Source organism: Podospora pseudocomata (assembly GCF_035222375.1).
Source record: "Podospora pseudocomata strain CBS 415.72m chromosome 2 map unlocalized CBS415.72m_2, whole genome shotgun sequence".
In the NCBI taxonomy this organism is placed as follows: domain Eukaryota; kingdom Fungi; phylum Ascomycota; class Sordariomycetes; order Sordariales; family Podosporaceae; genus Podospora; species Podospora pseudocomata.
This window is the reverse complement of record NW_026946365.1, coordinates 41,475-55,102: the sequence shown is the minus strand read 5'-3', so window position 1 is coordinate 55,102 and position 13,628 is coordinate 41,475. Positions and strand designations below refer to the sequence as shown.

The window sequence follows — 13,628 nt, the reverse complement described above, 5'->3', positions numbered from 1 at the left end:
ACGTTTGGGGTTCATCGCAAGTCACTGGAGAGGGCATTGTCCAGCCATTTATACATTGCCCGCCCGCCCAATAAACTATAATACAAGGTTATACACGATGCCACTCGCCTCGACCCTTGCAGCCGTTAAGCCAGTCTCCTTAGTATTCTGTCGCGGACAACGCGATGCGCGGCTTCGGCGCCATTTTGAAGAGAAACGGCCCCGACGATGGCCAAGACTGATGTGTTGAGTACAGAAACAATACCCGAGAGTTCGAGGTTTTCAGGCTGCCAGACAGAGTTTATTCGTTAGTCGATTCAGTCAGGGCACTGGCAACGGGGGAGAAGAGCTATACCATCTTGGGTTTCCACCGGGTGATTTCACCCAGACCAACATCAAAGGCGAGTTTGGCAATCTTTTCCATGCTTACTACGTCCCAGGGTTGTCTTGCATACAGCTTGTCGACATTCGCGAGAGCAGGGTGCTGGAACGGCTCGCGGCCATGTTCGTCAGAGAAGGTGATTGCTTCCTGGGCCGCATCCCCAGGGAGCGGATTTGCGAGGATACTTCGCGTAGTTTCTAGGGCGAGGACTTGACGACCTGGGGTGAACACTGGAATCAGCACTAAAACAAGTCATGACGAAGAATGGGCCGGCGCACCATAATAGGCCAGTCTCGTGTTGAAGCCTCTCCTTCCTTGGTCGAAACTCTTGTGTGTTACAGCCAGCCACTTAATCTCGTCGGGCAACATCTTGTCGCCGTTCTTTCCCAGGAACCGGTTGTAAACGGCATCGACCTTTTCTGGGTCCTCGTTTACGTGCCATATCTTGCGCGCGGGGTTCTTGACAATGTTGATGGAAAAGCCGGGGCCCTTCATTCGTTCTGGGGTATAAGACCATCGCGGGCGACGTTCCGAGGAGGAGGCCCCGGAGGCTGATTGGCTATCGGCCGTGGTTGGTGTTGATGTCGGTGTCGTCTCTGTCGACATTTGGCGGGCAGATAGGCCCATACTGCTGGCAACCGACGATGGTGGGGGCCGGGTGCATCTTGCCAGAGCCTTGGAGGCCGACGAGACGGACGCCCGCGCGGGATTGAGAGCCATGGTGTTGTTGGCTGCTGGGGTTTCGTCGGGCGGGACTGGTTCGTCAAAGGTGCAATGGCCAGCTACAGGTCGAGGTGTTGTTTGTCTTGCTGCTTCCAAGCACATGCGCCGGGCACTCCAACAATCGCGCTGTAATTTTTTTCCGTCCTCTCGGTCTCCCCAGCCAAAGCTGCAATGCGCTTCCGTTGCCAAGCGGCTGAACTTCGGCGCCGGCTCAGCCCGACAACCCCACACCGAAGCCCCACTGCTGCAAGGGATGTGCGGGGCAAAACAAACCTTTTCCATTGGCCAATGCAGTTGGATGCCAAGCGGCCCACGCGAGCAGGCTTGATCCCCAGCACGCCAGGCACGCCTGCTCCAGCTCCAGCTCCAGCTCCAGCTCCCTGGGCTCCATCTTGTCTGCCACGGCACTGCATTGGAACCTGGGATACCACTTTGTCTCCAGGGCCTCGACCACCACAATGTCTTCGTCCACCACATCCTCGACCTTCAGACGTGCCTTCAAGAGTGTGACTCCGACTCCAACCAGCACCGACACCCTTCGCGATCGACTCGCTGCCGTGTTGCCTCACGGCTTCAAGTTTGCCGTTTACCACCTCTCGACGCCCCCGACCAAGACCGAACCTCTCTGCTCGGCCCCACCAGACGAACGGCCAGACAAGACATTTGGCGAAAGCCACTTCCTGGCCATCTCGATAGATCGCGACCACGATGCGCCTGCCTCCTTAAAGCGCGCTTCGCCCGGTGCCGACGAGGCCAAAGCCACCGAGCCCAGAGCCCAGGTGTTGGTCTTTGCTGTCGAGATCTTCATCTTCACGACAGCCTACTCGACCACGCTGTTCGTGGGCAAGGCGGACTCGACTGGCTACCTGCATCTTCTCAAGCTCCCCAAGGGCACCTCATCGCCCATCCGCCAAGTGACAGCCATATTCCTCGCCTACCTGATCGAACATCGTCGACGCAAGAACACACAGACCATCGTGAACCTCTTTGCCCGCGCCCAGTCGCAGTATCTGTTTCCAGGTAGCGTGCAAAATGACGGCAAACATATTCTCGACGACCGGGGCCTGGTCAAATGGTGGTGCAGAGTGCTCAACCCACTGATGGAGGGATTGAGAGGGGAGGCGTGGGGAACCCCGAAAGGGTACCTCTTCGTCCCGGGTCTGGAGGAGACTGACACGAGGGCCTTTGTTCCACGGACAGCTACGAGTGCAGACAACTGGGTTATCGGCCATCCCTTGGAAAAGATATCCCATTACGTCGACGAGTTCGACTGGGTGCCGCCGCGCTGCCTGATCCCGCGCTACCCCGACGACCCCAAATCCCGATTTCGCGACGAGCTGGACGAGGAGGTCTCCAAACGCAAGCAGGGAATATGGAAGTGGGCGAGCGTCAAAAATCTTGACCAGTTCTGGGAAATGATGTCGTTTCGCCAGGAGTGCTCAAGTGGACGGCTCACTGGTTTTATTTGGCTAGTTTTTAACCCCATCAAGAAGGATACTGCCGCCCAAGCAAAGACTAACACGTCCGCTTCGTCATTTGACGCGCCATTCTTGTCTCACAACCCACCCTCCACACCTCCCCGTCGGCGCGTGGATATCCTCGCTCAGACTCCCCGCTCCAATAGAGGCAGCCCGCTGAAACAAGATTTGGATGGTTCGCCCCCGCAACCAGATCGTCGCAAGAAAAAGGACAAGTTGAAGAGAAAGAAGAAGAAGCTGACGGGCCCCATCATATCGCGACCGCCCAAGGTGAAGCGCCAGCTCCGCAACTATCTACTCGACCGACCGACGTCGACAAAGTACTATTACTGGCCCCCAGAAGGACGGGGTGCCAAAGTGGTCAGCGAGTCGGAATACAAGAGGGATATCGAGCTTCTGTTGCACCTGGACTTTTCGACACTGGACAAGGCGGTGGGAAGTTCTCGGCGCTGGATCAGTCAGGCAGGCGTTGGCGCTGACGAGTGGGGTGCTTCGGTTCTCGGTAAGGCTAAGACACAAGGAAACCTCTTTGGGAGTGTGAGCAGTGGTAATCAGGGGGCCGTCGTGACCAACTTGACAGGACTAGTGCGCAGGAAAGGGCCATCACAAGAGACAGGGCAAAGCACGGCAGGCTCTAATGAGAGCGGGCCAATCTCCATCAATGTCCTTGATGCGGGGTTGATACGAAAGAAGCCAAAGGACAAGGCATGACCTGCTTTGAGATGGCTTGCAGTCTTGGGACATGTTTGACATCCACGGCTAGGGTTCAGGAACGACCATGTTGGGGTTTTCCTTTCTTTTCATAATCTGGCTTACCTTATACCGATCAGAGGCACAGCCGATGGGTACACCTTGTCACGATATCATCTTAATAATTTATTAACTTTTCCACATAATTATATTCTCCTCCTCTTCGCCGCCCTCCCTTCGTCTTGTGGCTGATCCACGGGTCTGTTTCTCAGCTCCTCGAGCTGCGTGGTGATCCACGCTCGTGCTTCTCTTAGAACAAGCTTCTCCCCCCGGCGCACCCACACAGCCATCTTTTCTCGTTGGTCGGACGGATTAGCACTGAGGAGCTGATCATCCTGCTCTAGTGTGGTACCGTATTCCCTTTCTCTCTGCGTCACAGCCTCCAATATGGTTTCTAGGTATAACCTCTTTCTCCAGTCCTTGTCGTTCAGTGCGCGAAGGGCCATATCGTTTTTGCTGTCGGTTATTTTTTTGCAGGCCTTTAGACAAAGCTTGAACTGCTCACCGAGCTCGTCGGGGAGAGAGGTAAACTCGGCCGGCTCTTCCAACAACCCTGTGGACGAAGGATCCGGACTCTGACGTTCCAGAACGAATGCCTCCTCAAACTCCTCGTCCTGCTGCACCAACGCGCATACCTTTTCCCAGACCTCTGGCTGGGCTTGGAGCTTGGACTGCAGCGCAGACGAAATGAGACTCCAAGACAACTCGACCACATCCCACCTGGCATGCTTCTCCGTGACGTATCCATACCGTCGGAGCAGCTCGGCACTCGATAGCGGGCCGTAAAAGTTGAGAATCTCCTCCCCCTTTCTGATGGGGCGGAGTGAGACAGCAGTCAGGGCATCTTCGGCGTGGTTGATGTGCACATTGAACTCGGCGTCGGCGTTCAAAATGTCTGCCATGGGCACCATCCCCAGCATAGTTTTCCCTTCGCGGTCCTCCTCCCATTCGTCGTCGTTCTCCAGCTGCTCGGGGATCTCCATGTCCTGCTCAAGATCAAAAGCATATGACATGATGGTGGAGCCCATGCGGTGCGCCAGCTGGATGAGTTGGTCATCGGAGAGGGGCGTGGCTGACGAGGGGAAGAATATTTGGGGGTGGGAGCGGATGACAGGGAGGATCTTGGATGCGATCATCTTATCGGCCTCCTCCTGACCGATCTTGGATGTAACGGCAGAAGCTTGAAGGAAGGAAAGCTGCGAGGGTGTCCAGAACATAGGGGTGTTGAAGGTGGAGGGGAGGACGTCGAGGTAAGGCTTCCACTGAGAGGAGGACCCTTGCAGATATTCGTGGATGAGGATGAGGATCAGGAGCGTCCAAGAGTTTTGGTTATCGCCATCACTTTCATCTCCAGACTCGTCCTCATCATCATTATCGAGGTCAAATATTTCAGGGAGTTTGTCTTTTAAGGGGGAGGTTGCCGCGCAAAGAATGCTGTTGCGTGGGATAGTGAAGAGAACTGTGTCGGCAGCAATGTCGGCCTGGGCGACTGTTTGGGTGTCTTGTCAGCAAAAAGCGCAAGATTGCAAGCGGAACCCAGGAAGTCTCACCAATACCCCGTCCTGCATTTCGACTCCTCAGATCCTCAATCGCAATATGCTTATGGAAGGTTGCTCCCGGCAGAGATTGGAACCAGGAGAGAAAATGACGTGTCCCCTCCAAAAACCGGGAGTCTGCGTCGCTATCGACCTCCATTTTAAAACGGCTGCGGTAAGATTATGAGCGAGTGACTTGGTGGTCATTGAGGTTCTCACACACTCACTCAATCAGCAACAAATTTTCGACTGATAAGGGTGGACGGTGGTCTGTGCGTTCGGTGTATTTGATAGCGTCATGTTAGTCTGGCCGCCCAAGTCACCGACTGTCCGCCGACTGTTGTCCGATCTCTTTGACTGCGATTCACAATACGGGTACAGGTATCCCTTTCATGATTAGCATTCATCCCGTCACTCTCGCTCACCGGACCATTCGCCAAAAAGCCCACCCACTTCATCAACCGCACTACTTCATGTCAAAAAGGTTGTTTACCATGGGGTTACTAACTGATATATACGGTGCGATTTTCCTACATCAATACAGTTCTCCAGTCGTCATACAATGTATTTTCCAAGAAAAACGAATCTTTGAAGCTTGCCATTAGCAAGAGTGTGCTGTCCAAACTGCATCTTCCAAGTCCAAGGCGATCAAGGTGCTTATACGCTCCCATACTCTGGAAAAGAAATTTCTGTCGAATCAAAGGAGAATGGATACTCTCCGTCACAAGTACGAAAAGGCACGGTGCCAGTGGTTTCGAGGACGAGACAAGCTTCGCCATGCTATAAGAAATGCTGATTCCAGACCCTGAGCCCCTGTTCACAAATGTACGAAGGCACAAACGGTTGGATTTCAAATAACTCCCCCCCATGGATCTTGCTTATTCAATTACCAGGAATTTGGCCTTGCCGTATCCTCAGTACGTCACGATGACGAACCCCCTATGTTGTTTTCTAAAGATGACACTAAATAGGGGACTACGGGGAGAACGACGGTCTTGGAAGGGAGTCAAGTCGCCAACACCGACTATGGCAGAATCTGGTGGCTCACTCCGCAGTGAATCTAGTCTGCTCCTCCTGGATCTTGTGTGGGTGACATGCCCAAACTGATGTGGCCAATGGGCATATTACAAGATAGATCAGGGACTGGTAAGAACTCTGGATGGGCAAGACAGAGAAATGCATCTGTTTCCCTGCGGCAAAAGTCATGGCCTGAGTACCTAGATATGCGGCTCGCTCCTAGTACATTCCGCCAACGAGCTGGCCTTGATGCTCAAGCATTGGTAGATGACAAAGGTTGCTCCTTTGTCGACGACACATACGCTGTCGATGTCTGTTCTTCCTTCAAGGCTCTGTCTGATAGAACAACAGAATTGGAGACCCCGCCGCCTCCAGAACCTTTGACTTCGCGGTCGGCGGAGATAGATTTGTTCCTGCCGCCGAGGGGCACTTCATTGAAAACACAGGCACCAAGGATCTGATTTTCCTCGACGTATTGCAAGTCCCCGAGTTCAACGACATCAGCATTGCTCAATGGCTTGTGTTAACGCCAAAGCAACTGGTCAAGGATCACTGTATCTTCCCGATTCAGTCATTGATGCTTTAGCGAAAGAGAAACCTGTCATCTTGACGGGAACAAGAACTTGACCTCCCTTGGAGGGGGCGCGTCTGCACTGATTTCCTCGGTGGTAGCCTTTTTAGTGATAGCGAAATCTCATGAATGGTGCTTGCAATAGTAACACGTGTTTTGCTCAAGACGCTCCCCCATAGCTCGACCTCACGCGCTCCAAGTGCCCATCAAAACCGACCTGCCACACCAGACACAGCCGTTGGTACGACCCAGTCTGCCTCAGCATAGCACAGCTTCATTGAATACGAGCATGCGGTGACATGTAGCTCAGCAGATTAGACCATCCAAGTGCGACCGTTTCTGTAGGCACCCAGAGAAGCAGGTGTTGCTGCCTTCACTCTGCTGGCGCCACGGCCATGCATTCATCAGACGGAGATGACAAACCCCCCGGGTTCTTGAGCAAAGGCCCAGACCGCACAGCCCTTGTTGTCAACTGCAGGGAAGATGGAAGCTTATGAATGACAAGCTTTTTTAGGAAGGCAACGTTGAATGGGCAAGTCGGAAACAATGTCGTTTTAAGATGCGAATGCTGCCTCGCGCGGCCAACGAAGTGTCGCGATCGACATGATGCGAGAAAGGCCGGTCGGCAAAATACCTTACGTACCATAGGGCAGGTGGTTATTGAACAGATTTGGTCGCTCAGTCAGGAAATTTCCGATGGACTTGCCCTCGTATAGTGGACAAGAAGCCAAACACTTATTCCGACCAGCCTTAGGGCACTCGTGAGCATCTTGTTGAATGGAGGCTGGAACCACGATGAGGATGCTCCCGACATGGAGCCCGACCCAATCTGGAAGGAGGTAAAACGTCCCCGCACCTACTAGGTGGCGTCCTGCAGCATCGATAACGGTCTTCGCCGCCCGGTTGTGTCCGCCTCCCCAATACCGAACGCAATACCAAAACCTTGGCCTTTGGCCCTGCGTTGATTGCAGCATTCCCCCATACATAGAGCAACAGAGGCTTATGCGATCATTGTTGTACACTGGCATATTCCATCCCGGGAGTTTGGGTGTCGACTGTCTTGGCCCACGGGCACTGCACTGGGTGTTATCATGCAACGAACGAATGTCGATTGCGAATCCTCAGAGACCCCGGCATGGACCAACTTATCTTAGTATTTTTGATACAACCTCCCCAAACAGGAAGGAGAAGTAAGCACATGTTGCACCGCAAAATCGATAGAACAGGCCAGGAGTCTATGGCGACATCTCCAACATTCGTCTGGACTCTGATCAGAGATGGGCAGCTACGATGCCGAGATGGATCCTAGCACAACATGTCTCGAACAGGAGGAAGGTTGCGAGACATGGATCAGGGTTGACACTACAGGAGAGAGCATCTTGTGGACATGAACAATCGCTATAAAAGCACCAAGGCTGTTGTTTTGAAATGCCAGACACCTCTCAGCTTCTCTTTCCACCTTCAGATCACCCTCGGACAACTACGGCAAAGCTCCATCATGAGGACAATTCAGCTCGTCACCGCAGCCATCACGGCCCTCTTGGCCCATGGTGCTGCTGCCAAAGAAGTCGCCCCGGACCCGGCCGTGGCCAAGATTTATGACAGTGGTGCCGTCCACGAGCAGTTGATGGCCAAGAAGCATGCCACATGGAACCGTGAGCTCAAAGCCGGTCACTTCAACTCCAAGAAATGGAAGTCGCGGGGCGGTGACGGTGCCATCCGCTGCAAGAATGGCGTTGCGGCTGTCATCCCCGGCGATGCCATGAATACGTTCAAGTGCAACAAGGTGTGAGCCCTTTGCACACCTGAATCCGAGACGGACGAACCACACTCTGACCATGCCCAACAGGTGGATTTTTACGATTTCGTGTCGCACGCTGATCTGGGATCCGCCACTGGCGAGGGTTCGTCCTCGTGGGGCTGGACCAGCCGTGATGGCCGTGAGTTTGTCGTCATCGCTCAGGCTGATGGCGCCGCCTTTGCCGAGATCAACAAACAGGGCAAGCTTGTCTACCTCGGCCGTCTTCCTCAGACCAAGGGCATTGAGCCCCTCATCTGGCGTGAGATCAGGGGGTATAAGAATTTTATCATCATCGGATCCGAGGCCGCCGGCCACGGTGTCCAGGTGTTTGATATGAGCAAGCTTACCAAGATCAACCCCAAGAAGCCCGTCACCTTTGACCCCGAGAAGGATGTCACTTCCTGGTGGAACGACCTGCCCATTGGCCGCACTCATAACGTTGTTGTCAATGAGGAAAAGCAGTATGCCGTCGCCGTCGGCGCTGCACCCCGCACCAGCGCTTGCCGGTCCGGCCTCATCTTCATCGATCTCAAGGACCCAGCCAAGCCCAAGACGCTCGGATGCGCCGCAGGTGACGGATACGTCCATGACGCTCAGTGCCTGACATACCGGGGTCCTGATTTCAAGTACTGGGGCCGGGACATTTGCTACGGTTACAACGAGGACACCTTGACCATGTAAGTGCTTTAGGCGGTATTGTAGGACTTCCATGGCTAACCTTTCTCCTAGCTACGATGTTACTGACAAGAACGCCACCAACATCATCTCACGCACCAGTTACGAAGGAGCAGCCTGTAAGATTTCACTGCCACCAGTCTTCCACGCATGTGCTAACCAGATTTTCCAAAAGATACTCATCAAGGCTGGGTCACTAACACTGCCTGGCAGGAGTTCCTCGTCCTTGATGATGAGCTTGACGAGGTTAACGGTGTCGGTCCGGCTGCCAGCGGGTATCCAATCACTTACTTTTGGGACATTCGCTCTCTTGAGAGCCCCAAGCAAACTGGCTTCTTCCGGAGCGCTGCTTACGGCATTGACCACAACCAGTTTGTCATTGACGGTCTCTCTTACCAAAGCAACTACGGCTCTGGCTTGAGAATTCTAGATGTATCAAGCTTGTCCAGGGACCCTACCGGTGCCCGAGTGAAGGAGGTTGGCTTCTTTGACATTTACCCCGAGGATGATGCTCTTCCAGAGGGTGGTATCTTGGATTTCGTCGGCACTTGGAGTCACTACCCCTTCTTCAAGAGTGGATTTATCCTCATCAACACCATTGAACGGGGCGCCTTTGTCGTCAAAAGGGCCAAATAAGGGGGAGGAAGTGTCATGGAATACAGTGTAATACCTGGGTAGCAGTAATTATCTAATAGCTATCAATTCCCCGTGCGGACCAGAAGGCTTGACACTGGGCTTACAGCAAGGCTCCTGGAGTGCCAGTCGATTGACTTATCTAGATGGCTGATCGTAATAGGTATCGATCGTGATTCTTGGACACAAAATATGCAGTTGTAGCAACCGGACAAGGACTTTGGGGATGGAGGAACATGTATTCAGTCATTGATTACCCAATTTGATCCATCTTCATCCGTTATCATCATCGAAATAACATTCCTAATCATAAAAGACCAAAGTCCGAACCTCGATGCTCTCCCTTGGTGCCTTATCTTCCTCATCTGGGTCAATGAACGAAGAGTGCGGCACCCTTCTTGCGACCCCCTCCTCGGTATCGAAGCACTTGATCAAAGTAACCTCCTCAGTGGTCTGCGCGTATTTGAAGTACCACTTGTGGGATGAGTTGGGCTTCACCACATATGTCTCACCGGCTCGATCAGGGTAGATAAGAGCAGCACCAATCAGATCTGAGTCCGGAACCGAATGAGCATCAGCCACGCCCAGAGGGTCGCGGAAGATGGTCTTGATTGGACGCCAGACATTGATGATTTGAAACCGTTTACCAAGGAGCTCATCCGCCTCGTCCGGCAAGTGATAGCGCACCCTTTGGCGAGATGCCTCGTACGATTGGTCAACGTGGACGCTGCGTACGGGACCACGGAATCCAGCGTCAGGTGCACGGTTATCCTGGCTACCGCGGCGAATTGTGTGGTCAAAGATGTAGACGCGATGTGCTCCCGTCCTGGCTCTGATCAGTTTTGGATTCTGTCTAGTTCTCGGACCATGGACTTACGCATCCTTCAGCAGCTGCTCGACTTCCGGGTAATATTCGGCCTTGATCTTGTCATCGTCGGAAAAATCCTTCTCTTTGCTTTCGTGCCGGTAAAGCTGAAATCCGTGACTATCAAGCGTGTACTTGCTCTCGTCGCCCGTAATATCGGTGACGACTGCGTCGATCTCAACACGAGGGCGCTCAATCAAGGTCTCTGGACGACTAGAAGCAATTGTAAGCAACTGTTAACGGGCAACATGATGCCTCAAGGAAGGGGAGACCGTGGCTTTACCCAATAACATATGGGGCAGGGGCAGAACCATCGCCAGGGTCCTTGTAATAGTTGAATTTGGTGTGGACGTTGTGCTTGAGAGGCTTGCCGGATTCTAAACCATGGGAGTTGATGGGCCCAATGGCATTGACAGCAGGAGAGGCAACAGCAGCTGCAGCCATGATGATAGGGAACGATGGATGGTGTAGCTGTGATGAGAATTGGATAGAGTATCGGATCCTTTTCTTTATATGTTGCTGCTCCGTGTCTGCTTGCCTTGATGAAACAATCTTTGCATTAGTGAGATTGCCGAGTGCCGTAAGACATAGTGGTTCTGGTGATCGTCACGCCATCGGTGACGCAACGAAGAAACGGTCTCGTTGGTCGGTGTCGGGATAATTCCGGTGGTAGCCGGGTGATTGTTCAGCAAGACTTTCAAATCTTTCCGGGACTGGTAACACTTTGCAGGACTGCTTTGAAATACAAAATTGATCTTTCTGGGAGCGATGTTGGTGCTTTCTGGATTTGGTACCGCAATCTTCCATCTTTACAATCGATTGATAGACACAGCAGCATGTGGAGAACCACACAGCAGGATCCTTTTAATACCAGGTAGTCAAGTGGTGTGTTCGTCTTCTTTTGCAACACGAATGAGTTTTTGTAATAGCTGTGCCATCCCCCAAGACATTGGTTGTTTCGTCTAATTCGTATCCGCAAAGTTTAGGAAGAACAACGACAAGCACAAACCAGTAGAGAACCGCCAATAAAAGTCTACCACATCGAATCAGTCATGCTCTCATAGTTTGCGGCGTGCATGTCATCTGGTACTTACACGGAAATGCCCACCAATGCATAACTGACCCTGAACAAATGATCACCATGGCTCTCACCAGCTATGGGCATGAATAGGGCTGCAATCATGGCAATAGATAACACGATTAGTGCCCACACTGCAGGTAGGAATGCTTTGTATGGACGTCTCAGATCTGGTCTCGTCTTCCGAAGTCAAATGAGACCAAGACTAGTCGCCAAAACAAAGAACTGACCAGGATATCCTTCCACATCAAGAATGAAGGAGTATATGTTGTGAGCCGGGACGCATATCACCACCACAGAGGGGATGTAATGGACCATGAGTGCTCCCAAAGGGGCTCCCAACGGCTGAGAGGACGACCAGAGATGTCCATAAGGTAGGAGACCCTGGCGAACAATCTCTTGGTTCAGTCTCGCCTTGAGCGTTGGGAGTTAGCGACGATTACCGTTCGGCTCAAGGTGTTGGCACATACCAAGGAGAATGTGACAACCATAAACATTTCCAGCAGCCGAAATAGCCATAGCTAGAGGTAGGAAGATCCGCCCGGTCGTTTCCTCCAACAGCCTCTGGAAGAACAGCGCTGTAATCAGCTCGCAACTCTGCTTAATCTCATCCAATGACACAATGAGAAAATAGGCGACATTGACCAGAAAGTACAGGAGACAAGCTGTAAACAAGGCAGTGGGTGCGGCTGATTTCAGTGTCTTGACTGGGTCCCGCACTTCGTTAAGCACATTGTTGACGTTTTGCAGTCCCGCATACGAATAAAAAACCTTGAATAAGGCAGTGCTGATGATGCTCCAGTTCCAGACAGACCCCTCCCAGATACTATCCCAGGAAGGTAGCAGTAGCCGCGTCGTTTCGGATGGGATTGTGGGACGGTAGCCGGCCAGGACCACCACGGCAGACGCAAGTGTCATAAACATGATCAAGCCAATCTTGATCCAACCCAGCAGGTTTTGGATGAATATCCCCGTCCTAAGAAAGCAACCATGAATAATGGTAATCAGCGTCATTAAAGCCACAGCGAGAGCCCGAACCTCGACTTTGTGTTACGAGGGCTGCTTCCCGAGTGCGAAGAGGGTGTACATTCAGACTGTCATTTCCAGGGAAATCCGATGCAGATTTCGGAAGACATACTGCCAAAAACTGAGGAAGATTTCTCTCCCTATCTTCTATATTTACACCCCTCAGTCTTCCAATGAACCTGAAGAATGTAAGCGCCGACAGAAAACAAAAATCGAAAATAAAACGGGCGGTAAAAAATATAGGTACTTCGGTACATCGAGCTCGTATTTTCAGGCTATTAGGCGGAATAATCATGAAGCATAACGTGCGTGATAAACGAGCCGACCGGATAAGCGAGCCGACCACTTTCCACCACCTTATCACAACTATCCTAAATTACACAACCACAATACTAGGAAACCACAATAACTGAATTAGAAACAGATGAATCAGATGATTCTGCAGCCTCCTGGCAGGTGCGTGCATTATGGCCTGGCTTACCGCACACGCCACAGCACCGAATCTTCGGACGAGACCCCCTTGCACCACCACCACTTTGTCGATCTTCCTGGATTACCTGCTCACCTACAGCCTTCTGATCCAGTAGATCCTGTGCTTCTTGTACAGTAAGTGACCCTCCAAGCCGCACACGTGTTTTTTTGGCTCTCCGTCTCTTACTAAGCTCCTCATTGGCCTTGCGTAGCGAAGAGACCTCTGCACGGAGAAGAGCCACCTCGTGCATTATACCCATTGCTCCCTTAGTAAATTGGTCTACAGCGGCTAGTATTGAGGTTGGAGAGCTGCCTTGATGGTTGGAAATTCGAGTTTCAATAAGCTCTGACTGTGAGGTAGCCTCCCGAGGGTTGTGTGGCGTTTGAGAGACCCAAGGTAGTGCCGTGGTTGGGCTCGAGGCTGAGGGTATTGGAGTCCGAATGCGCACATCTAGCTTAGATATCACCCTCTCTGGGTCGTACGGCACAAGGCCGGCTCCGGCAAAACCACCCTGTATATTCTTTTCTGTGATCGAAGCAAAAAACGCTTCTCTAAATGCACAAAGAAACTCCAACTTGCTGATGTGTGTGATGTTCATCCGCATCAACTGCTCAATTTGGCGGCTGTATGCCTTCTTCAATGG

At 52.4% G+C, this 13,628-nt stretch overlaps 6 protein-coding genes across 6 annotated transcripts; 3 read left to right on the top strand and 3 right to left on the bottom strand.

Moving 5' to 3' along the window:
- Positions 1-5: 5 nt before the first annotated feature.
- Positions 6-2,504, bottom strand: QC762_0029530 (uncharacterized protein). The gene is made up of 3 exons (XM_062883214.1): positions 640-2,504; positions 335-579; positions 6-266 (listed from the first exon to the last, which is right to left on the bottom strand). The coding sequence occupies exons 1-3, from the start codon at positions 1,559-1,561 to the stop codon at positions 126-128; spliced, it is 1,308 nt and encodes a 435-aa protein (XP_062746556.1). The 5' UTR covers positions 1,562-2,504; the 3' UTR covers positions 6-125.
- Positions 1,394-3,273, top strand: QC762_0029520 (uncharacterized protein; the record flags this gene model as incomplete). The annotated part of the gene is made up of 1 exon (XM_062883213.1): positions 1,394-3,273. Exon 1 carries the CDS (start codon positions 1,543-1,545, stop codon positions 3,271-3,273), a length of 1,731 nt encoding a protein of 576 aa, XP_062746555.1. The 5' UTR covers positions 1,394-1,542.
- On the bottom strand, positions 2,635-5,059 carry RMS1 (Ribosomal lysine N-methyltransferase 4). The gene is made up of 3 exons (XM_062882832.1): positions 4,863-5,059; positions 2,968-4,801; positions 2,635-2,885 (listed from the first exon to the last, which is right to left on the bottom strand). The coding sequence occupies exons 1-2, from the start codon at positions 5,005-5,007 to the stop codon at positions 3,459-3,461; spliced, it is 1,488 nt and encodes a 495-aa protein (XP_062746554.1). The 5' UTR covers positions 5,008-5,059; the 3' UTR covers positions 2,635-2,885; positions 2,968-3,458.
- An 882-nt stretch (positions 5,060-5,941) lies between these two features.
- On the top strand, positions 5,942-6,450 carry QC762_000630 (uncharacterized protein; the record flags this gene model as incomplete). The annotated part of the gene is made up of 2 exons (XM_062882831.1): positions 5,942-6,127; positions 6,208-6,450. 2 exons carry the CDS (start codon positions 5,942-5,944, stop codon positions 6,448-6,450), a joined length of 429 nt encoding a protein of 142 aa, XP_062746553.1.
- Positions 6,451-6,566: 116 nt separating this feature from the next.
- On the top strand, positions 6,567-9,632 carry QC762_000620 (uncharacterized protein). Its single transcript, XM_062882829.1, has 4 exons — positions 6,567-8,221; positions 8,285-8,913; positions 8,966-9,030; positions 9,087-9,632. The coding sequence occupies exons 1-4, from the start codon at positions 7,823-7,825 to the stop codon at positions 9,545-9,547; spliced, it is 1,554 nt and encodes a 517-aa protein (XP_062746552.1). The 5' UTR covers positions 6,567-7,822; the 3' UTR covers positions 9,548-9,632.
- A 170-nt stretch (positions 9,633-9,802) lies between these two features.
- On the bottom strand, positions 9,803-10,997 carry QC762_000610 (uncharacterized protein). The gene is made up of 3 exons (XM_062882828.1): positions 10,693-10,997; positions 10,422-10,622; positions 9,803-10,370 (listed from the first exon to the last, which is right to left on the bottom strand). The coding sequence occupies exons 1-3, from the start codon at positions 10,851-10,853 to the stop codon at positions 9,848-9,850; spliced, it is 885 nt and encodes a 294-aa protein (XP_062746551.1). The 5' UTR covers positions 10,854-10,997; the 3' UTR covers positions 9,803-9,847.
- Between the last annotated feature and the right edge of the window lie 2,631 nt (positions 10,998-13,628).